The sequence below is a fragment of the Castor canadensis genome, chromosome 8, assembly GCF_047511655.1.
Source record: "Castor canadensis chromosome 8, mCasCan1.hap1v2, whole genome shotgun sequence".
Classification (NCBI taxonomy): Eukaryota; Metazoa; Chordata; class Mammalia; order Rodentia; family Castoridae; genus Castor; species Castor canadensis.
The window spans coordinates 133266365-133291874 of NC_133393.1; the positions used below are offsets into that span (position 1 = coordinate 133266365).

The following is a 25510-nucleotide window of genomic DNA, read 5'->3' on the forward strand; positions in this document are numbered from 1 at the left end:
TTTAATGAAGAATGTAAGGTCATGTATAGTAAAATTGACTTTTGCTTAGGCAGGACAAGGGACCTTTTTGTTTGTTTTTGGTGGTACTGGGATTTGAGCTCAGGACCTCACACTTGCTAGGCAGATGCTCTGCCACTTGAGCCACACTTCTACCCCTAGATATATTCTTTTAAATGAAGTGCATTAAAAGGCCATCCTTTTTTCCTTACACATATATGTAATGTTAAAAAGTAAACGTTTTGTCTGACTGAGTACCATAGAAAACCATAGTTAATCAAACCTTAGTTTGGTATTAAAAGCTTTCCTGTTGAACATGAGTGTGCTTATTGGGGAATTTCCATAATATAAACTTAAACTAGAGTGTGTGCTTTCAATTCTTCATTAAAGAGACTTTATCAGGAGCAACCAATTGTCTTGATTAAGTTTTTTTTTTAAAGAAAAGCTTTAAACACTGTTACCCTAGTGGGGAGATCTTGGCTACCAAACAAATAGACTTCAAAAGGACCTCCCAACTTGCCTTAAGCCACAGACAAATATTTGCTGTTACTGTAGTACTGGGTAGGATAGGGCAACTTTGCCCTTCACTTGTGCGAGGCTTTGAGAAGCAATATGAATTACCATGAAAAGTTTTCCCAGTAGACATTAATCTCACATATCTTTTCCCATTAAATTCCAATCTGAAGTATAAAGATTGGTTTCAGGTGTTGATTAAGAAGGAGAACTGAAAACTGAATCAGGAAGAAAGACTTTCAGAAACAAAGCCCAACAATTGGTCTTTTAAAAGCAAAACACAGATATAATCTTATCTACTGTGCCCTACATGTACTGAAGTACAATCAGTTCAACTAAAAGACAGGTAGGCCTAATTCTTATCATTCATAAAAATAGAAAACAATAAACCCTGCAAAATTAGCCTGTTTTCTTATGCCCACAGTGTAGAGATTTATACAGGTGAGCAGACAGTACAGAATTTTGAAGATGTTTAAGTCATTGGGTTTACAGAGTAAGAAAGCTCATAGTAGAAATTCTGGGCTCAAAGCGTAAACTGGCTAATAAGTGGAATCTCACGCCAGCTTTTCACAAAGTTTCTTTGTTAGGCTGCAGGGTAGACTGTGTGCTTAGGATGTGTGAGGCTTTGAGTTTGATTCCCCAGAACCCCCCCCATATACACACACAATTGACTAATTAATAAATTAAATTAAATGTTTCTCATGCACATTTCTAACTTGGATAGATTGAAAGCTTAGTTAATTTTGATTAGATCTCCCATCTTCAGTGCTATTTTTATTTTTAAATGATGACAAAGCCATGATTGAATAAGATAAAAATCCCAGGTCTATGTGTCATAAAGCCTTTTAACAGAAATAATTTATTTATTAATTCAGCTGTTAACTTATTTAGGAACTACTTTGTATTAGGCACTGTACTAGGTACTCCGGATATAAAGATGAGTAAGAAAATCAGTCATGCATAAGATTTTTGATTGTTCCCTAATTCTTGAAATTCGAGTTCTATAAGATTTTAGTTGTTCCTTAAATTCTTGAAAACCGAACTCTATCAGAAGTAGTGTGAAACAACAAGTCTGAATCTTTTCAGGAATCTGAAGAGAACAAAACTCTACCCCAAATTTCTCAATTAAGAAAGTTCTACAATAGCTGATACCTAATCCACTCTGTATAAGATCCTACATCTTCATCAAGCAGCACACTTTACATCTCATCCTACTTATGAAAACATTCTGTGTTAAGCTAGGATCTATTACCTGTAACTTCCAATACTGGCCTTACAGCTGTATAAAATTAGCCCATTTTATCTTCAAAATGGAAGTCCTTTGAATAGTTAAGGGTGGTCGTCAACTTAACTTTCATTCTCTGGGTAAAACATCTAGTATGTCATTTCACATAGTTTCTTGACTATTACTTTGGCTGAGTAACAATTTTTTTTATATTTATATACATAAGCTACTAGTGAAAATATTTTTATACATTTTCCCCCTGTAATGTCAAGTAAATTCTAAACTCTATTTCTGAACATTTGTTATTCCAATTATATTCATTTGGACTGAAAATGAATTTCAAAGGTTTTTCTATAACCTAAGAAATATTCAGATTTTAAAGGATCTATAATGCTTTCAGGGTTTTTGTGTTTGTTTGGTGGTACTGGGGTTTGAACTCAAGGCCTTGCACTTACTAGGCAATTGTTCTAGCACTTGAGCCATTCCACCAGCCCCTACAGTGCTTTCAGTACAGCTGTTTGGGAGAAGGCAGAGTTGATAGAGAGGAGACAGTGACATAAGGGAAGAAAATGTGTTGTTTTTGAGACACACTGTTTATGCAGTCTCTTCCACAGTCACCTCTACATGAGTAAAACAGGATGCAAGAGTGAAGGCCCAATGTCATGATATTGGGAGGTGGAGAATGGAGGAAAGAGTCACTTCTACATCTGAATTACGGTGTAATGATGTCATCTCATATTTCTATAACATCTGTCATATTATTTAGATTGTGAGAAAATATTTCTGGTTCCATGTCAACTGAATGAACAGAGAAACTGGCAGGTAAGGTTGAGGTAGCCAAGGAGGAGCAGTGTAGGGAAGCCCCAAAAGTCCACATATTCAGCAGTTATGAGTGAAAGAGAATCAGTAACTCTGCTCCTTAACGAGTTGAAGTGATGAAGGTGACTGGCTGGAAACTCACCAGAACATTATCATGGCTTTTGAGGACAACAGCACCAAGGTCCAGCTCTGTAGGTCACATAGCCTCCTATAGTCAGGGTTAGAGCTCCATAGGTTACACTCACAGCATCTGCTAGACCATCTGGAAGGACCTAAATACTTTATTAAGTGGATTTTTAAAGGAGGATAGCTAAAAAGAAGCAGAAATAACATGTCCCTAAAATACTGGCTGTGAATCTCCACATGTGCCTGTTGCATACTTTATAAAGTTCTTGGAAAACAGGTGAGTGTGTGTGTGTGTGTGTGTGTGTGTGTGTGTGTGTGTGTGTGTGTGTCTGTGAGACAGAGAATTCTGGTTACAGTATTTCAAATTGATAACATTTTAAACATGTTCTAACTCCCTAAGTTGGCTATGACCTTAAGAGAGATTTCGAAAAGTACATTATTTTAAAAGTCCATTCATCTTAACAAGGAACCTGTCATATAAAATCATAAAGACCATCTATCATTAGCAAAAGAATAAAGCCAAGTCCGGCAGGACCACAGAGGAAGACCAGACACCCAGCACTCAGAAGGCTTGCTCACTCTAAGTTCACTACAGAGCAACCTCTTGAGAGAATCACTTGGAAATTCCTTCTTGAGTCTGAAATGCCAACAGGGTGTAGGTGGATACATTTCTTTCAGGTTTGATAAGACATTTTACTTTAAACCCATGCTTTTATCTTACCATAACACCGACATCTAAAAATATCTTTAAAAACTCAGCTCCTTAACTTGCACTTAGCATTCATAATACAACTTTAAAATAATTTGCAAAGTCACAATACACAGAACTAAAAATGGATTGAAGAGACAGGAATTGTCTTTCCACAGCTGATCTGATTATTTTTCTCTAAATCTAACACTTCCCACTCTGTTCTTATCTGTCTAGGAAAATGGCTGGACAAACTGTTTTAATAAAAAGTATATAATTCTTTATGTTCACTTAACCTACTATTGGCCATGATTGATGTTCTTTTCTAACTAAATGTCTGACTGAAAGGCACTGAGTACAAATGGTAGACACTTTGATGCTCTCAGAAAATTCACAGATGACCCAAGTTAGCACAAAAAGTCTTGAATTTACAACCAGTTTGTGTTCCAAAAATGTACTTGCAGGTCAGTTGTCTGGATTTTAGAATCATTTGATGTCTATTTTGTTTATCACCATATCCCCAGGGCCTGGGAGAGTCCTAGACACAGTGGGCACCCAAATATCTGCTGAATGAACAGATGAACTGGCCCAAAAGTGTCTCCTTCACTGATAATGTAACAGGATTGTGTTATTAGTAGTTAGATTTATACAGTACTTAGCCACTTCTAAAACACATTTGATATGCCTTACCTTAGTCTTTCCTACATTAACCCAATTTACAAAGGGAGATTCTAAAGCCCTTGGAATAGAAACAGCTATTTAGGTGAGCCTGAGATGAGAGAGCTGAAAGTAGGATAGTAGCAATGAGGGTGGAAAACCACTGTAAGAACTAAACTGCTGGAGCCTGGGGACTGACCAGATGTGGGATTCCAACTCCTATGGTTATAATGTCCCATGGCATCTGGTCATGCTAGAAAATATAGATAAAAACTCGGGTGTAGTGGTGTACAGCTATAATCCCAGCTATGCGGAAGGTGTAAATTGGAGGATCCCAGTCTGAGACAGGCTCAGGGCAAAAGCAAGAGACCCTGTCTGAAAACTAACAAAAGCAAAAAAGGCTAAGGGCATGGGTCAAGTGGCAGAGCACCTGCCTAGCAAGCAGGTGCCCTGAGTATAAACTCCAGTCCATGTCCTCCCCCGATCCCCCAGCCAAAAACAGAAAGACAATATAGATAAAATGCCATCCATTGATACAAAGCACAGATTCATTTCCTTTTTCCTCCTGCCTTCCCTGGCTCTGGCAGTTAAGTTTATTTTCTATTTATTTTATTTTATTATTCATATGTGCATACAAGGCTTGGGTCATTTCTCCCGCCTGCCCCCACCCCCTCCCTTACCACCCACTCCGCCCCCTCCCTCTGCCCACTTATCCCCTCGATACCCTGCAGAAACTATTTTGCCCTTATCTCTAATTTTGTTGAAGAGAGAGTATAAGCAATAATAGGAAGGAACAAGGGTTTTTGCTGGTTAAGATAAGGATAGCTATACAGGGAGTTGACTCACATTAATTTCCTGTGCGTGTGTGTTACCTTCTAGGTTAATTCTTTTTGATCTCACCTTTTCTCTAGTTCCTGGTCCCCTTTTCCTATTGGCCTCAGTTGCTTTTAAGGTATCTGCTTTAGTTTCTCTGCGTTAAGGGCAACAAATGCTAGCTAATTTTTTAGGTGTCTTACCTATCCTCACCCTCCCTTGTGTGCTCTCGTTTTTATCATGTGCTCAAAGTCCAATCCCCTTGTTGTGTTTGCCCTTGATCTAATGTCCACATATGAGAGAGAACATACGATTTTTGGTCTTTTGGGCCAGGCTAACCTCACTCAGAATGATGTTCTCCAATTCCATCCATTTACCAGCGAATGATAACATTTCATTCTTCTCCATGGCTGCATAAAATTCCATTGTGTATAGATACCACATTTTCTTAATCCATTCGTCAGTGGTGGGGCATCTTGGCTGTTTCCATAACTTGGCTATTGTGAATAGTGCTGCAATAAACATGGGTGTGCAGGTGCCTCTGGAGTAACCTGTGTCACAGTCTTTTGGGTATATCCCCAAGAGTGGTATTGCTGGATCAAATGGTAGATCAATGTCTAGCTTTTTAAGTAGCCTCCAAATTTTTTTCCAGAGTGGTTGTACTGGTTTACATTCCCACCAACAGTGTAAGAGGGTTCCTTTTTCCCCGCATCCTCGCCAACACCTGTTGTTGGTGGTGTTGCTGATGATGACTATTCTAACAGGGGTGAGGTGGAATCTTAGTGTGGTTTTAATTTGCATTTCCTTTATTGCTAGAGATGGTGAGCATTTTTTCATGTGTTTTTTGGCCATTTGAATTTCTTCTTTTGAGAAAGTTCTGTTTAGTTCATGTGCCCATTTCTTTATTGGTTCATTAGTTTTGGGAGAATTTAGTTTTTGAAGTTCCCTATATATTCTGGTTATCAGTCCTTTGTCTGATGTGTAGCTGGCAAATATTTTCTCCCACTCTGTGGGTGTTCTCTTCAGTTTAGAGACCATTTCTTTTGATGAACAGAAGCTTTTTAGCTTTATGAGGTCCCATTTATCTATGCTATCTCTTAGTTGCTGTGCTGCTGGGGTTCCGTTGAGAAAGTTCTTACCTATACCTACTAACTCCAGAGTATTTCCTACTCTTTCCTGTATCAACTTTAGAGTTTGTGGTCTGATATTAAGATCCTTGATCCATTTTGAGCTAAAACTGGTATAGGGTGATATACATGGATCTAGTTTCAGTTTTTTGCAGGCTGCTAACCAGTTTTCCCAGCAGTTTTTGTTGAAGAGGCTGCTATTTCTCCATCGTATATTTTTAGCTCCTTTGTCAAAGACAAGTTGGTTATAGTTGTGTGGCTTCATATCTGGGTCCTCTATTCTGTTCCACTGGTCTTCATGTCTGTTTTTGTGCCAGTACCATGCTGTTTTTATCGTTATTGCTTTGTAATATAGTTTGAAGTCAGGTATTGTGATACCTCCAGCATTGTTCTTTTGACTGAGTATTGCCTTGGCTATTCGTGGCCTCTTGTGTTTCCATATAAATTTAACAGTAGATTTTTCAATCTCTTTAATGAATGTCATTGGAATTTTGATGGGAATTGCATTATGTTGATTCTACCAATCCATGAGCATGGGAGATCTCTCCACTTTCTATAGTCTTCCTCAATCTCTTTCTTCAGAAGTGTATAGTTTTCCTTGTAGAGGTCATTCACATCTTTTGTTAGGTTTACACCTAGGTGTTTGATTTTTTTGAGGCTATTGTAAATGGAATTGTTTTCATACATTCTTTTTCCGTTTGCTCATTGTTAGTGTATAGAAATGCTAAAGATTTTTCTATGTTGATTTTATATCCTGTTACCTTGCTATAGCTATTGATGATGTCTAGAAGCTTCTGAGTGGAGTGTTTTGGGTCTTTAAGGTATAGGATCATGTCGTCTGCAAATAGGGATATTTTGACAGTTTCTTTACCTAGTTAAGTTTATTTTTAATGGCACTAAGAAGAAGGAAGTTGGGTGTGGTGGCAAATGTCCGTAATCTCAGTACTAGAAAGGTGAAGGCAAGTGATTGCAAGTTCAAGGCCAGCCTGGGCTACATATTGAGATGACATCTCTTTTTGCAGTAGCAGGAAATGAGTTTTCCTCCAAGTAGTTATCCCAAAATTGAAGGCACCTGCCTAGCTAACGGGACAACTTACTGATCAAGCTATGCAGTGCCTAACACAAGTCCTCTGCTATTGAAGAAGTTGGATGTCAGGGATTCTCAAGTCAGAATTTGTGTAATCAGACTTGGATGGGACATTAAATGGTCCTGAAATGAACCTCTGATTCTGTAAAAATGATTCTTCTCTATGACATTTCTCACTGAGGACCACTCAGCTTTTGCTCAAATATTTAATGGGTTGAGAAACTAAAGAGAGCTCACTTAGTCTTGCAAACATCTCGATGCTTAGAAGGTCTTTCTTTGGTCATACTCTTGCCTTCTGAAAGCATCAGAATCCAATTAATCCCTCTTCAAATATCTGAAGAATGCTAGCAATTCCTGAACATCCATAAATCCTCTCTCATAGGCGAAATATCCAAGTTAATTGTTCATTACATAACAAGGTTTCTAACTGACCTCACCAATTCTGCTCAGCTCTCTCTAAATAGGAATATCTTGACCTGAACATAATATTCCAGCTATTGCTTTAACTAGAGAAGGCAGAAGGATCATTCTCCCCTTGTTTGGAGCACTGTTTTTCTGCTAATGTGGCCTAAGATTGCATTAGCTTTTTTGGCAGTCATGATATGTTGTGGACTCATACTGACATCACAGTCAACTAAAACCTTCAGGTCTTTTTCATACGAACGGCTGGTAAGTGACACCTCTCTGGTCGTAGTACAGCTGATATTTGAAAACAGGAATTTATTTTGTATCACTGTTAGGTTTAATCTCATAAGCTTTGCTTATAGATGTTTTACACTGATCCCTGAGTTTTCCTTCTTTACAGAGTTGATTATGTTATCCCTACACAGAACTGCAGATAGATCTCTACTACCCACAGGACTAGGATGAAAGTACTTGATCTATTTGACCCTCCAATGAGGGTCAGCCTCATAGCTTCCCTCTCTCTTCTCCATAGCCCACCACACCCTCCACCCACTCTGCAGGTTGAACTTCCTTAATCACATGCACTTTTCTATGGAATTCCCTTTTCTACCTTTCAGTTATTATTCATCCTTTTAGAGAGAGCAATTGAAAGGTCCCAATCAGACTGCAAACTCCTTGAAGATAGGAAGGAACACACTGCGAACTAAGTGCAGCTGCTAGGGAAAAGATGGCGTAGGAAGAATTTTTGCAAGAAAATGTTGGTTTGTTTTGGTAAGGAAAATGATGTTTAGACCTCTTTCTCTAAAGGAACTTTCTTCCCAACTAGTTTCTCCTCCCAGCTCTAGAAAAACAGCTGAGTTGGATTTGGCTTACATGAAAAAACAATTCTTCAGGAGAGAGAGTAACAAGCTTGGCGGTTTATCTGATTGAACCAAATAGCCACACAAGCTTGTTCAGAGACTGTCACAAGGCGATTGTTTTTCAGAATCACAAAACAACCCTTGCAACCAATGCAGAACCATGATAGAAGCCCAGCTGGCAACACTGCAAAAGTACAAGCACTTCCCAATCACTTGCAAAGACACTGAGGAAAAATTGAACAAAATTCCTAGTCAATCTTTAGGTGCACTTTGTGCTGTTTTCCAAGAGGCGGTGATAGGTGTGAACCTTTTCTTTGTTCCAGACCTCTGCAGATTAAGAACAGAGCCTGTGGTTTGAGTTTGCAAAGGGATGGAACCCATGACATCATCCTTGTTGAAAAATTATACTCCTCAACTATCTACCCGAGGATCTGCATCTTATATGGTTAACTTAGGAGACACTTGGCAAGTTTTCTCTCAAACACAATTTTAGTGTGCCTGCAACTTGATACACTGCCATAAAAGTGTTTTAAATCACAAAAAATGAAAAGTTGTCATCACTAATACTAATAATGATAGCTCATTTATTTGATAAATATCTATTTAATATGCCAGGCAGCAAGTTAGATGCTAAGATAGTATTTCTTATGGTGTGGTCTGCATTGCCTTAAGGAGCTCACAAAAGAACGTGGCAGAGGTAAACACAGGGTGCACATCTGTGATGTACGTGTACAGTGCACCTAACCTAGACCTTCAGGAAGAGGTGAAGTTTGCTAAGCAAAGTCCTTAAGGATAAGGAGGACTTATCTACAGATCCATCCATCCATCCATCAAGTGACAACTTGGCTAAATGAATGAGAGGTAAGACTGGAGGCAAAGATCAGAGGAAAAGAGCCACTGAAGCCAAGGAAGCAAGAGTCATAGGCCAAAAGAATGTGGCATGTTAGAGTGAGACTAGTAATTCCACAAACACACTGGAGGCGACAGCATGGGAGTCAGGAATGGGCCAGAAGACACTCAGTAAGGTTACCACATTAAAGAATGGGATGTTATTATGAGAGGACTGGGGAGTATCTGAAGAGATTTAAGTCAGGAAGTGACACTGGGTATTGTAAAAAGTTCCTTCAAAATACAGTATAGAGAATAGATTGAGAAGTGAGTGAGAGAGAATAGAGAGAACATTCAGGAGTCTGTTGCAGTAACATGTACAGGTGAAACACCATAGTGGTTTGCAGGAGGATAGTGAATGTAGGAATGGAGAGAGGCATATATTCTCAAGAGAGATTCGAGTACCAGAAAGGAATAGGACTAGGTGAAAATCTGAAGCTGGTTGAGGAAAGGAAGTGTGGGGGGCGTTTCTCAGCTCTTCACTTTGATGGGTCTGTCTGAGTGAGACAGTGAAGCCATTCTTACAGGTTTTGTTTCCTCCATGAGGTAGGAGGCAAGCTCTTCAGCTGAGAGTGAGCAGGGCTTCAGGAGGGCTCTTGAAGAGAGAAGAACATTGAAAAGTGTCATTAGAGGAACTGAAGAAAAAAAGATTTCTGAGGAAGTTTGAGAGCTAAAATGAGAGTGGAAAACAAATTATTAATGGCATCTTTTGGTATAATTGTGTTATTATTTTCCCCAAAAGAGTTTGGCTGTCTAGTGAGGGGGCAAGAAGGTGAACAGTAGAGTTGATCCAGGATTGGGATGTGCTAGAGACAAGAGACAATGGAATTGAAAGAACTGGTAAAAGATTCCAGAGAGAAAATCATGAGGACAGGCTTAGTATTATGTCCATTTTTGCAAACAAATAGGTGCCAAAGGAGAGAGAAAAAGAGTCTATATAACTAGATGTTTTGAGGGAAGAATTGAAAACTAGAAATAAAGATGGCCAGAGGGACCAGAGTATATGGGAAGTGAGAGAGTTGGGAAACAAGGGTTGACAATCACCCCTTTTTTGTTTTTCCAAGCCACACATTCTCATTATAGCCCCTCTTCCTCTGAGAAGCGCCCCACCCCCTTCCAGTGGACTTCCATTCTTCTGAGCTTGGATAATCCTCAGAGAGGGAGCTATTATTACAAAAGAGCAAGGTTTCTACCCCTTTGGGTGTGTTGGGATGGAAAAACAAAGATGGTTCTGGATAATGAGGTGTCTGGCTCTTCTGAAACAGTGTTGGCTTGCTGTGTCTGTCTTTGACCTTTATTCTGTTTGTTTGTTTGGTGCTGGGGATTGAACCCAGGTTGTGCCCTACCTGTCTGCTATAGCTCCAGGCTTACCTTTAGGTTTTATTTGGAGGTTGAGGGGAGTCAGGACTATTTATTGAGAAATAGGGCTTGAGAGAAATGCAGGTATCAGTAAAGTAGAGAAACAGTACAAGAGATTGATCACATTTTCTATCTTCAATTCAATTTTGAGACAGAAAAACTGTTTTCAGTAGCAGCCAAAAGACACAGTGTTTAGCACAAATGAACACGACATCATGTAGAAAGATCTGAATATTTTTCATAATTATTTTTTGTCTTAGGAGCCAAGATCATGAAGTGTAAAGTAATATCAACAAGCCTATCTGAGGCCTGGGAAGACTTCTGCTCCTCTGCCAATTACAGGAGGGTGAGGAAGAAAAAAGAAATGTGATATAGGAAGAAGGATGTTGTTTGGCTCATTAGCTAGAGAAGCCATCCAAGAAAGGAATTTGTGTGTTACACATAAAATGAGATTCATGACAAATGCAGCTCACACATTGGCACATACAATAGCAGTCTCTACATTCTGGTTTTCTGTTCTCCTCCTTAACAAAACAACTCAACATCAGTAAATATATTAATAAGGTACTGGGGTTTGAACTCAGGCCCTACACCTTGAGCCACTTCATCAGCCTTTTATGCTGGGTATTTTCAAGATAGAGTCTTAAAAACTATTTTCCCAGGCTGGCTTCAAACCACAATCCTCCTGATCTTTGCCTCCTGGTGGCGTGAGCCACCAGCGCACATCATTAATAAGGTTTTTAAAAAAGAAATTCTGCAGACAAAGTGAAATTGTGAAAATGTGAACACTTCTACTTAAATAGGATTAACTTGGCTAGCCCCTATGCCTTAGGTGGATATTCTCTAACATCACATTCTGCAAATCAAATTTCCCAACACACTAAGTAGGAAAATGCTACCATGTTATGCTTTAACTTTTCCCCCCCAAACTGTGATGATCCAGGCACATTCCAAATAATTGCTGTTAAGTGGATGGAGTTTTGAGAGTCAAGAAAGAATGAAAAGGTAAAATGGAGCCAGATATCGTGGTTCGTGTCTATAATCCCAGCAGTGGGAGGCTGAGGGAGGAGGATCACTTAAGTCCAGGAGTTTGAGACCAGCCTGGGTCTTTAATAAAATGAAATGGAATATGATTCCATTCCTCATATTTAGACTCCCTCATGCTTAGGGAATCTAAAAGTTTCTGAAATCAACACCCTCTTTCCGTGTGGTATTTTCAAAGGTTTCTTTCTCTTCCAGTATGGCAGAGCAGCACTGTTCTCCTTCCCTTTTCCCATCATCATTTGCTATCAGTTAATGTTTTCCCTTCTCTTTGCTTGTTTTGGTTCCTCTTTGGAAAACCTAAAGTTGCCACTCCCAACTTCTCTCTCCCTTGTCTTTTTGGAATTTATACCCACCATTCTGAATCATTCTGACTGTGGTAACTCAATGGTATTTAATTCATGTCGTTGCTTAAATAACCATTGGACTCATAAATTAATGAGATGGTTTTTCTGTGTGCCTTGGAATTTTAAAAAGCATTTTCAGCAATGGCAGCATCAATGGACAAAGTTTAATTCCCCTGGGCTCAGTTCTTGGACCTTCCTCTTTTCTACCCCCACCCACTCCCTGGATGATCTCATCCAGTTTCATGGCTTTAAATATCATCTCTACACTGTTGACTCCAAAATTTATATTTGGTCCAGACTTCTCTAAAATCTAAGCTCACAGATCCAACTATCTCTTTAGTATCTCCACTTGGATGTCTAATAGACATGCCCCAAATCTGTTTCCCCTAGAGTCTTTTCCTTCTCAGTAAATGGCCATTCCACTTTTCCAGGTGCTCAAGCTACAAACATCCTTACTTCTTTCTCTCACATCCTACATTCAACCTGTCAGCAAGTCTGTTGGTACTTTCTAGAAGAGAGATCCAGATTCCAGCCATTTTCACCATTTCCACTGGTACCCTCTGTACACCATCAGATCTAGCCTGAATTCTTGCAACAGCATTCCTACTGGTCTCCTTGCTTCCTGCCCCATCCTCCCTCACTCTTTGATCGTAGCACACAAGGCAGAATGATCCTATTAAAAATAGACTATATCACTCCTCTGGTTAAAATCTCCAATGGCTTCGGATACCACTCGGAGTAAAAATTAATAACATATAAGTAAGCCCACATTAAGTATGGCTCAAGTTGGAGCCCCTTTTGGAGGATTCTAAAACTAATTAACTGGCTACAATTGATCTAGGAGTAAATTTGGGTCATCCTGGGGCACCTACTTATGAAGAGCAAAAGGTTTTCCACTCTTGCCCATTATCTCTCTGGTCTCACCTACTGTACTGCACCATGACCCCTCTGCTTCAGGATTAGCCACCTTGCTGTCCTGAATGTACCAGGGCCTTTGTTCTTTTCCTACATATGCCCACAGCTCACCATTACTTTCCTTTGGAACATTATTCAGAAGTCCTAAGGGAGCTTTCCCAGGCAGCTCCATCTAAACATTCAACCTATTAAACCCTCCTCCTGTCATCCCAGTGCACTTTTCTGCTTCATTTTTTTTCTTTGCACTTTCCACTATCTAATATTCTATACATTTTACTTACTTAGGACCTTACATTTAGAAAGTAAGCTCAAGGGCAAGATTTTTTTACTTTTGCTTTGTATCCCAAACTCCTGGCACATTGGAGGCACTTTGCAAATATTTACAGAAAGAATGGGTGAATCATTATTACTTTGGATCAGTACTTAGTAGATGTGTAACACTCAACACAATCAATGTACTATTATTATTTTAGAGTTACTCTCATATAATTCAGTTCAACTATGTACTTTGGACATTTGCTCCTTATAGGAATCTGTACTGGGTACAGAGGTTGGGGGCTAGGAACTGGAGTTTGAATACAATGATAAAAAAAAAAAAGGACAATGTCCCTTGAGGAGCAAACACTATGGGACTAGAAGAGAAACCGGAGGCTCTTTATAACAGTTATAAAGAGTGGCAGGGAGTGATCATCCCACGTGTCCACGCATTTGTGATTACTGATCAGAAGCAACCTCTTCCACATTGTCTGATGTGATTCTTCTTCCTCATCTTCAGAGCTCTTGATCCTTAATCCCCCTATTTTTGTTCATAGGGTTCTCCATTCCTTGGAGCTACTTGATATATCCAGATACACCTGACTTCCAGGTGTTGACCCTTCATCGTTCTTAATCATTAGACCTTAATTTTCCAATGAGTCATTACAATAACTCAACACTGTAAATCTGATTTCTCAAAGTTTCCAGAGTATTTTGCCCAAATACTGGCAAAGTTAAACCATGAAATAGAACAAATACAAAGTAAACAATTGCTAAACAGACTTTTAAAGACACCTGGCAAGAATATTATTTTTGTTGAAAATATCTACCCTTTGAAATCAATAAGTCAAATAATTTATTGACTGGACACCTGGGTTTGTTAATCATACAAATAATTTCAAGGCAAGGTAGTGATCCCAGCTCTGGCATGGGTTAGCTCATCACTTCCTTGACTAAGTTACTCTTATTGACTGAGTCTCCATTTCTATGTCTGTAAGATGGAGTGAGTGTTGATCCCTAACAATGAATAAGGTGCTGTGCCCTCACAGAGTGCCTGGCACATGGGAAAACTGGAGATATGTGCCACCATCATGGTTTATGACTGCTACTGCTGAAGAGATAGAGGTGAGCAGGTATCAGTAATTGAGAAAAACAAGGAGTTAACCAAAGAGCAGTGCTCAGAAAGCATTCCTACTCATATATTACTTTTTAATCTTTCAACTTAAAAAATCCTAAGTATAGCTTAACATATAAATACCTGTAAAAACCTCATTATGTAATTTACCATTTTCTACTGTCCTTTTTTTTTGGAGGGTGGGTACTGGGACTTGAACTCAGGGCCTAAGGCTGGCTGGGCAGGCACTCAATCACTTGAGCCACTCTGTAAACCCAGTAATTCATCATTTTCTGCACACTTGTGTCAGATTGACTTTACTACCAGGTAATGAAACGCAAATATTTCAATGGCCTAGAGACAACTAAATACTGGATCTTGAAAGTTGTATTATCTACACAACGCATTTGGGGGATTAAGCATACATGACCTCATATAGTTTAAGGAATCAGTTCATATATTATCATGTTTAAGGATTGTAAAGGAAAGGAACATATATAGTTCTTGTGTCTTTCACACTACCTGACTTGGCACAAAGCAGCTGCAACTTAGTGTATTTAATGGAAGTAGCACTAGGCTAGAAGTTGAAAGCACAGGTTTCAACCAAGTGGGTTGTAGACATGTCACCTAAACTCTTGCTAGGCTTCAGATTATTCACGAGTGATATTCTTTTCCATCAGTGACTTTTCAATTCCTTTTCCAGTACTCTCATCCTGAGAAACCCTGGCTCAATAGGTTTTGATTGATTAGCAAAATCGATTTTGACCCCTGTGTCATGTTAGTAATATAGTAATAGCATGCAACTTCATTTTTCCATATCTTCTGGTTGAAAGAAATGTGACCCTTAATTATAGGTACTGTTCAGTCATAAAAACTTGCCAGGAACTCAATGTCCTTGTCACTGACCATTCTATCAAACACAAATCCTTCAATACGTTTTAAAAATAGCAAATTCTGTCTTATTTGTATTCCCCATCCCCTGACCTGTTTTATTTTCTTCTTAGTGTTTATCACACTCTGATATATGGCATATTTTATTAATTTGTTCTCTACCTCTCATCCCTCTCCCAGCCAATTATAATCTTAGTTTCATTGGGACAGGGATTTTTATATGTTTGGTTCACTACTAGATTCCTACAGCCTGGAATGGGAACTGACACAGAGTAGCTCAAAAATCATTTGAATGAATGGGTGAAAAAAACAGTATTTAAGATCCCTTATTAATTGTCCCTCCCCACACCATAATTTGTCTCATATTACTACTAACTCAGCTTCTCTCTGCTAATTGGGACTTCTGAATCTCATCCCTTACCCAAGGTTTAACTCATTTTTCCCTCACTGTCATCTCAGGCTATCTATTACTCTGTTCCTGCTTGTCATATTATCCATCTGTTTGTTCATTCAATTACACATTTATTGACTGCTATGTGCTAAATGCTGGGGTACAGAAGAAAGACTGACCCAATGTTTATCTATTCAAGGATTGCTGAAAACTCAGCTGCTCCCTCTGCTCTTGGTTTTTCTTACCTCCCTTTGAATGTTATATATTCATCATGCCCTGCAGAAAAATACCCTGTGAAGTTCAGTTGTTGCTATCCAATTTTGAGTAGAATTCTTTTTTTAGTGGTGAGCTATAACGGAGCAGGGAGCAAGTGATGCCCACATCTGAGGAAGCCACATCACTTTTGCATTGTTTTGGGTCAGTGGAATAGGTACTGACTCCTGAACAGAGGTAACCAAACTTCCATTCCATGATGCCTGACTGTGTGGGGCCCAAAATGATTTTTTCTATACCTCACTCTTTCCTATGTTTTCTGTACGCAGAGGTGGTCTGAGGGTGACACTGCATCCTGAAAGAGCCTCATTAATCCATCATCTTTAGCTTCACGGTTATTATTATCTCCTGCTCCACCTAAATAGGAGACTAAGCCCCCAGAAGACAGAGGGTCTTGAAATCAAACCATGCCAAGCTCCAAGCCTGTCTGTGCCTTTCACCAGGGATTTGGGAGCACTTACTACCTCCACCCCAGACTTTTCCACATTGTGCTTTGTGTATCTCTAGAATCCTGAGAGATAGTAACTGGCGTTCTGCAAAAAGAGGGTCCCCTGGTCAAATAAGTTGGGTAAAGGCACATCCTATCTCTCCCACTTGGTGATAATAAGGGTAAATACTAAGAATATTTGTGCATTTGTAAATACTTAACTTTTTTGTGGTATCAGAGTTTGAACCCGGGGCCTCATGCTTGCAGACAGGCATCCTCTTATCCCTTTTTTGCTTTAGCTATTTTTCAGATGGGGCCTTGAGCTTTTCCTGGGCTGGTCTTGGACTGCAATCCTTTGATCTATGCCTCCTGTATAGCTGGGATCACAGGCATGTACCACTTCCTGGCTTGCTGGTTGAGATGAGGGTCTGACGAACATTTTGCTCAGGCTGTCCTTGAATCATAATCCTCCCAAGCTCTGTCTCCCAAGTAGGAGGAATTGCAAGCAGGAGCCACAGTGTCCAGCCAATGTTTCACTTTGTTAAACCCAGTTGCAATGGTTTGCATGTGTCTCCCAAAAGTTCACGTATTGCATGCATGTAACTCTGCATGCAGTTCTGGGGATAGGGACAGACAGGGCCAATAACTAAGGGAGAACAGAGTTTTATGGAGCAAATACTAGGCTTCAGGTCAGAAGGTTTGTGACTTGGTCCTAACTTTGATGCATAACTTGCCATATGTTGTTTGGTAAATCACTTTACATATGAGACTCAAGCTCATCTTCTAAGAAGGAGACACATTTTAGGATACAACAAAACCCCCTTCTTTGGAACTGCTGGCTAGTTTAGGAAGTTGTGTAGCAGGTTTAACTTTGGTCTAAAAAGTAGGCTTCCAGTGTTGGGGGTGTAGCTTAGTGGTACAGCACTTACCTAGCTTGCTCAAGGCCCTGGGTTTGCTCATCCCACTCCCTGAGTGGATTTTTTGGCTTATGTTTTTAAAGTCCTCTCTCAGAAGGCTGGTGTCTTCAAGTCTGTTGATGGAGGTATCTAATTTTCGACATGAAGCTACAGAATCTCAAAGCCCAACACAGTATTTTTGAATGAACATTTTGTCTGGGATATATTTATACTAGCCTGGAGATAGGATAATTCCTGCAGGAGTCATGAGAAGTCTTATATAGAATGTGGTAAGATACAAGTCTATGCTGTGATAAATAAGCAATAAATGAAATTTGAGACTTTTTATTTGAAACTAGATTGTTTTTGGAGCACTCAATTTCCAAAGATGGAGCTGACGATACAGAGTTCTAACTGCAAAATTAATGTGCAGCTCAACACTGATTGATGATCTAAAGTGACAGAGTAGAGAGAGGTTATCATTTCTTCAAGGAGCGCTTCCTGTGGTCTTTACTTTGGTGGACGGCTCTCTTCTGCTCTAACTCAGAAGGGAAAGAGTAGCTCCCAAACTTGTTCTCTGAGAGAAAGACATTCTTCAGTGGCTTAGTGCACACTTGCAAATAATGCTGCAGGGGGAACTAGCTCGACGGTTCTCTTGCCATGAAAATGGTAAATTTACTGAATTAGCAACTACAATGAAAACACCTATCAACTGGTTAAGAAGGGAACTGTGCATTGAAATAGTTAACAAATTTCAGTCTCTACTTGGAATTTGATGTAAGCATTCATGACAATAAAGTACTTTGGCTTTAAATAAGACAGATTTTTGCTTCCACTATAGATCGGATAACCGTTACTTTGGTCATCTTTAAGTAGTTACTAGACTGTTGTAATAAATTCAGTGTGATACTTACTAAGCAAGTGGACTGCCATCTGGTTACCAAAGTGTATTTTTGCTTCTTCATAGATGTACATGGCTCAGTAGCACTGAGATGAGCTAGTGGACCAATTCCAAAACAATTTGAGAGACCAAGCCATTCACTTGTTTTCAACACCAAGCGTTCCCCACATGAGAAAATAATGGGCCTGACTTATCTGTCTCTTTCCTGCCTTGGTATCACAACAGGGTGCAAATGGGCTTAAAAATACTTAAAATACTAAGCAAACATTAAGCAAACATTAAGCAAACATTAGAAGAATGTCAAATGATCCATATGTAGCTTGTTCCCTGTCCTTAGTTTTGGTGCCTGCAGCATTGTTCTTGGCGGTCTCATCAGGGCATATCCAGAACAGGGAGCTGGACTAGATACCAAAAGTCTTTATGTGTCCACGGGAGTGGGAGGAAGAAGTAGTTTCCAACCCAACCTTTTCAGGCCCCTGACAAACAGTGCCCCTAAAACCCAAAGACAGATTTAGCAGCATCAAGCACATACCTGACACATAGCAGGGACTCAACAAATGTTTATTAAATACAGCCATCTGGGAGGTCTGTGAGTATTAGAGAAATGGCTGCTAGGAGAGCACTTTCCTTAGTGTCTGTAGCTATTGTAAAATGTGACATTAGATGTATACCTAACATCTAGTCCAGGTTTCTCAAACACAGTACTATTGACACTTTGGGCTAGATAATTCTTTGTTGGGGGAAGCGTAGGGACGCTCTCTGTGCATTGCCAAGGTTTAGCAGCATCTCTGGGTCCCACCCACCAGATGCCAATGATGCTCCCTCCCCAGCAAAAATGTCTCCAGACATTGCCAAACGTCCCAGTGGTTGGGGGGAGGGTGTGAAATCCCCCTTTGCTGAGAATCACTTATTTAGTCTGTACATTGATAACATGTACTAGAATTTGAAAGAGAATACTCTTACTTTTTTAATCACTATTTCTTGATCTTTTTATTGAAGGTATCAAAGAGTCTGTTGAACTGCTTTCATCCAGTTTTCTCTGTATGTTCTCATATATCAGGGAAAGCCTTTCTAGGTAATTCCACAGATGTTAAAAAGACCTGTTTTCCCCCTTAGGGGAAGGAAAATATTAAACAAGGAGCTAACATTCTATACAGAAATTGGACCAGTAGCTATCTGCAAAATGAGCTTGGACTGCTTTTGGACAGAGGATAGACCCGTGTCCCAACACTGAAACTCATGTGTATGTGAGCTCAAAAGGAACCTTTGTGTTAAAAGAAAGTACCTTCATTTGGTTGCCAGGCATTCTTGGAATGTTAAGGATAAAAGTTCCCTTCTGACAAACAGATTTTTTTTCTTCACTGGCTTTGCTTTTATTTACTTCCTATTTATGTTAACAGTATCAGGAAGATACCAGTGTGGGCTCCAAGAACAAGATGTCTCAGTAACTCTTCCCCCTTCAGAGACATAATAAGTCATCCTGATAACTGAAGAAACCAGTAGCCTTTTAAACCTCTAAAGCAGATTAATGATTTCCTTAAAATGAAAGAAATCTTAGAATTATGACTTAAGGCCAACCAGTGGGCAGTCTGCTTGAAAATGACTACACACCTTTGTCTAAGGGTAAGAAATAACTTATGACAAATAAAGTTCATGAAAAAAATCTAATTTCATTCATGTTGCTACAAGTATAGCTTCATGCTTTAAAAAAATGTGGGCTGGTAACATTTTTCTACCTTACTTTACGTACAGTGTAGAGTTAAGCAGGTGCCCTTACCTCTCCTCCAGTGCATGGAAACGGATTGGAGTATCTAGAGGTACAAATGGCTCCCTTCTTGACAACATCATCTTCCAGGCCAAATGTAGCTGAGCAGTTAGTTGCAAAGTACTTGTAAGGTTTCCACGTCTTTCCAAAGTCCTGTGATCGGTCCAGCACCATAGCTGCTGGCCTGGGGGACTTGAACACCATAATTAGGTGAGTGAAGTAGAATTCAGCTTCCAGGTCTAACTGGATCTTTTCTCTGTGCACATCCTCTGCAGACTGCCACCATGTTCGGGGAAACCTGAAGGATGAGTCTGCCATGGCAGATGGCAGGTGAGCCACACGAGGGTGGGCAGCATTGCACTTGTCACATTTGGGCTGCCGGCAAGTGAGATCAGTGTTCTCACTGTAGAAACAGTACAGTTCAGTGGCATTCTGACCACAGGTTGTGTCAGCCCAGAGTTTTCTCCCTAAAGCTAAATTCCCCATGCGAGGGTTGCAGGCTCTTTCACAGCGGGAACTGGCTCCAGCTACTCCACTCACACCTAAGGAGGGAAAAGCATATGTCATTCAAGACAAATCCATGAAGAAGTTCTTCCATCTGCCTGGTCCTTCTATAACAGTCAAGGTAACCCCAAAGACTTCGAAGCTTTCCATAAAGGGGAAATTCTACCAAATCTGATCAGGAACACTTTTCTGCACTCACAGTGCATTTGCAAGTGTGTGTGTATTTGATGTTTATGCTCAGACATAAAATTCACAAAACAGAAAAAAACATCACTCAAGTAAAGAATGAGGGGAAGAAAATGCCAACACTGGAGTGAAGAATAGTGGCCAAATATTTGCAAGTACTTTGCTTTATAAATGTTCTCTATTTTAGAGATATGATTGTTTTTGAAGTCATGACTTAAATTATACCAAAAAATAATGTTTTTAAGATCATCCAATTTAGTCTTTCAAATCTCATTTGCATCCTTAGCATTACCTAACATGTTTGTAATGCATTTAGGAGGAAATGTAGAATTGTATTTCCCTTGCATTTTTAAGCCAATGAAGAAATTCCCTAGGAAAAGCATTCTGAGATATTTAATAAACTTACAAAGGAGGATCATTTAGGTAGGCAAAGTTAGAAACCATTGGCTCTCAAATGTGAATGATCCATTTCTAATAGTAAGTAAACATAACTGAAAAAAAATATATAAACTGCTAAATGACAGAAAAGCTCATTTTACATGTCCTCAGCCTCTTTCGTGCTTCTTCCCATGACAAGTTATATAGCAGTTACCTGTTTGCTTAACAGGAGAATGTTTACAGTCTGGCACCACTAACAACACCTTTAATCATTGTCTGTGAACTAAGACACCTTCTTAAAGAAACATACTCTTCCCACCAAACAAAGGTTTGACAAACCTTAATGTTTCCAAATTACTTAAAATGATAAATGTTATCTACTTATTAACATTCTGACTACATATCATAATCCTTTAATTTGGGTTTGTCATTTTAATTATGAACACCACCAGCAAAAATCACCCATTTTAACAATGAAAACAGAGAGGAAAAGAAGGAAAAGGAAACCAAACCCCAAATTCTGGCTAATTGAACGTTTCTGCTTAAGAGGGAACACCTCTGAACTGTTATCAGTGTGGCATTGCAGGGACCCAAATGACAGCTTTGGCTAGAATGGAGGTGGTTCACATACTGACTGACAACCACCAGCCCCACGTTGTCTTGCAACCAAAATAAAGGGCTTCCCTAGACATTATTTTTTAGACATCAAGTTAAAGTGTGCACAAGCCTGGACTCTGTTCGCCATTGTTCTGATTAGCAGGGGGCAAACAGCTGCTTGTGGTCAGAATCACACAAACCCTATGTGCTATGACTCACCTGTAAAGCATTTCAGGGGAAAATCATATACTGCCTCTACAAGTATTTTTGACTTGAAACACTTGCCTTGTGGTAGTTATTTACAACCTCTTGGCTGCTCCATGTTTTTATCCCCCATAACATGGTTTGAAAAGGGAAAAGTTTATTAAAGCTCACTTTTTGGTTGGGTTGCATGTGTAAGTGCACATAAGGGTATGTAAGTGGGAAGAACTAAAGTAAAATCTTAGACCTTTAAAGACTTCTTGGGGTAAAATACTGAATAATTTTTAAAATGCTCCTATACTAATTTGTCCAGAAAAGATTTGATAATAATAACAACCTGTGAGCAAAATATTTGGAGATCTCTAAAGACGCGACTGTCCAGGTAGACCAAGATGCTGCTATAGCTGTGCCTGCTTTAGGATGCAGACTCTAAAGCCTGCATCTTCCTGGGTGCCAGTCGCTCTGAGGCAAGAATGGAAGAAGCGAGAGAGGAGAGAGGCGTGCAACAGTGCCCTTTGCCCTCCAATCGATCCCGCTAACCCACCCTCCACTTTCTGTAGCAAGCGAGGTCCATCTGAGTCCCTCACTTTCTTTCCTCTTTCCCCACAGAGCTGCACTTAACACGCCTATCTGGAAACCAGGTGACCTACAAGAGGGAGGGAGAAGAGCAGAGGGGCTCCCGAATTTAGCAACAGCGAGCTGGGAACGGGTGGCCTAGGGCAGTCCGAGAAAGCCCGGACAGGAGTGGGAGGGAGAGGGCATCTGACGACGCCTCTGCCGGTTGTCCAGTTACCAAGACCGGGAGCAGACCCGCCTCCCACCCCCCGCAGAGCCTCGGCCAGGGTACCAATTCCCCAGGGGCGGCCAGCCAGCTCGGTGCACACCCAGGGCGATCAGCACCTATCGCTCCAGCTCGGAGTTCTACTGCGTTCCAGCCACTGCCCCGGGGAGAGGGCTCTCACCCCCGCCCCAGGTGGCCCTACCTGCTTCCCTAGCACCCAAAGAGAGGTCCGGGACGTTGATGATCGCTCTCAAAGAGAGACGGGCTCCGGCCCACGCGCGCCCAGGGTCGCTGGGCCACCCGTCCTCATGACTCCTCAGGCCATGAAGTGCCGGGGGATGGCGAGCTGGGGTCCTTTGTTCCCTCACCAAGTGCAAAGGCAGTTTCCCCCAAGCCAAACCGAGAAAGAAGCCCTGGTGGCTGGATCTCCGGCAGGGCGCACCCCGGCTATCGGGTGATCCAAGGACATGTAGATCCCAGTTGCAAAAAAAAAAAAAAAAAATCAATAGTATTTGGAACTGCGGAGCCCCGGGGAAAGGAGGCGGAACATGGCCACTCAGTTCATCCCGGGAGCCGACTGTGCGCTCCCAGCCCGGGCTCCCCTGCACCCCCCGAGTCCGGAGCAGCCGAGTAGAAGGAGCGAGGGAAGGGGGTGGGGGCCCGGCCGCGTCACCACCCACCTGCGGCCACCGCCGAGCAGCCCCAGAGCAGCAGCAGCAGCCGCGCGCAGCTCCCCATGGCCGGGCAGAGCCGGGAGGGAGCCGAGACCTCTCGGCTGTGGGATGAAGCGCCAACCGTCCTCGGGAGAACCCGGGGCTCTTTATTTCCTCGTCCTCCTGGGGCACCAGGCTCGGTCAGTGGGCACCGGCTACGCGGAGCCGCGGGCCGGGGCCGCGCCGGGCGGCGGGGTGACCCTCGCGCACCGGCCTGGCGGGGCCCGGGCACCTTGGGGGTGGCGGGAGCCCCGGGACCATCGCCGGCCTGGTCGCGCTGCCCTCCTCCGGGGCTCGGCAGCCCGCAGCGGCCGCTGAACTTTGCAAGACCTTTCACTTCCCGGCCGCCGCCGCCGCCTCTTGCGCGTCCTCCTCCGCGTGTACCACCTCCTGTGGCTGCCGCGTCTCGGTCCCGTCCTTCTCCATGGGCAGTTCCATGGGATGCATTTTTATTGCACCGACACCGCGGCGCTCCGGTGCCAGCCCTCCTCCTCTCGCACCTCCACCCCTTCCTCCCGCCCGCCCCCCGCGCTTGACAGCCCGGGCGGTGCAGCCCGCGCGGCCGGGTCGCCGCCGCCTCCCCGGGAGGGGAGTCCTCCGCGCTGCGACCCGCCACCCCCGCGGCGACTCCGCCCGCTCGCCTGCCCGCCTCAGCCCCGCGCGCGCCGGCCCCGCGGCCCCCTGCTGCTCCCGCGCCCCTCGCGGCGCGCGCCCCGCATCCCCCAGTGTGACCCCCCCTGGTGCCCTCCCGCATCCACAGGACTCCGCTGGGAAGCACGCTCCCACCTTCTCCCGGGACATTCCTGAGAGCAGTTGACTCCCTCCTGATCAGGTCAGGGCATGCCAAGGGGCTTAAAAACCGCGAAAACAGGCGAGCGCCGACTTTCCACGGCCCCCGGCAAAGCAGCCCGCCAGCTTCCCACCCCCCCGCCCCGTCGTACGATCGGGGTTCAGGACCCCCAGCTCAACCCGGGGTACTGGCACCCAGGGCGCGCTAACCATTCTGGAGCGTTCGTGGCTGGCTTCTCGGCCACCTTGGAGAGTTGGGGCGGGGGTGTAGCCCAACTTAACAGTCACTGCCTGGGTGGAAAAGATGTCCTGGAGTCAAACTCAAGGTGCTGGAAGCCAAGGGTCACGGACTAGGTCGTGGGCAGTTTAAGGATACCCTGGTCTAGAGGCAGGGGCGTGACAGAGTACTCTCCGGCCCTTCCAGTGCTTGCGCTCTGAGTTCGGGGTGCTGAGGAACAATAATGCTATGAAATAAGTTCTGGGGAGCAATTTAGTAGCAACCACAAGCAGCTAATTGTAGATAGGATTGCTCAGGGCTGGTGTTTATGGACAGAGATTAAGTAACACTTGAGTCTGGGACTTTTGTTAACTTCTGTGAAAAATAATTCTGCTTACACATCCCGGGAAATTGGCAAAAGTTAAGTCGAATGCAATTTTGTATTGCAGCACTTAGTGTATGCCTTTGAATATTTTCCAGAAAATTAACTACTTAACAGATACCGTTCAGTTATTAGGGATCATCAGTGTTATAGGTGGGGATAATTTGGGGCTCTGGGGCACATATGCATATATTATTTATAATGACCCAGCTGGGAACATGTAAGAAGCTTATATATATCTCCCAGGAGGAACTGGGTTGAGATCAGCATAACCCACTTGGGAGACATTAAAATTATCCTTTTGGCCAACACTGGGAAGTGGCAAACAGTATTAGATGACAATTTGTTAACATCATGCACTTTAGAAAACAAATCTTTTGTGTTATCAAAGATTGAACATGTTGGGGGGGGTCTCTTCCTTTCACAGATATGCCCCTAATGAAGTTACTGAAGCACCTCTCCAACTGTCCTTTTTATAAAATAGATAATAGAAAATTACAACATCCTAAGGCTCTTGGCACAAATATTAACCTAATGGCCAAGGGAAAGAAAGAGGAACAGAACTACTTTATTTCTCCTTGCAAATTTCAAACGCATTTACTGTCTGCACCAACCCGGCACTGGTAGCATTGCTCTGTAACAGGTTCTTTTCTTTAATAAGACAGTTTCTTAATGGTAGAGAAGTCTTTTATACATAATCTATACAAAACATTTTTTCTTCTATTCCTCATTATTCTTAACTGAAAACACTTGCTGGACATACAGTAAATGTTCACGAAATGTTTTGACTGAGTTATGTTAAAACTATGTTTACCTACTAAGAACAGAAACTGAGAAGAAAATGAGTGAAATCAGGATCTTTGTATTCTAAAGGAATCTTACATTCTCCACCAAGACTCATATATAAATCAGCTCAGGAGAAAAGAGTAAACCCACATTCTAACAAATTTCACTTGCTTGTATAGTCTAATTTGTAACAAAT

General features: G+C 41.8%; 1 protein-coding gene across 5 annotated transcripts in view; it reads right to left on the reverse strand.

Annotated features, from left to right (window-relative positions):
* The window catches only part of Ntn4 (netrin 4), a 113255-nt gene extending 88968 nt beyond the window's left edge, over positions 1 to 24287 (reverse strand). For 2 of the 5 annotated variants that reach the window (XM_020164014.2, XM_020164004.2), the window contains exons 1-2: positions 23108 to 23381; positions 19793 to 20322 (exon numbers count right to left, since the gene is read on the reverse strand). In XM_020164014.2, the coding sequence (XP_020019603.2) occupies positions 19793 to 20322; positions 23108 to 23165 (588 nt within the window). In that variant the 5' untranslated portion in view covers positions 23166 to 23381. Of the gene's footprint in view, positions 1 to 19792; positions 20323 to 22629; positions 22759 to 23107; positions 23382 to 23926; positions 23945 to 24139 lie in introns of those variants that run through there. The other 3 variants (XM_074084161.1, XM_074084162.1, XM_074084160.1) reach the window with 3 other exon arrangements.
* Between the last annotated feature and the right edge of the window lie 1223 nt (positions 24288 to 25510).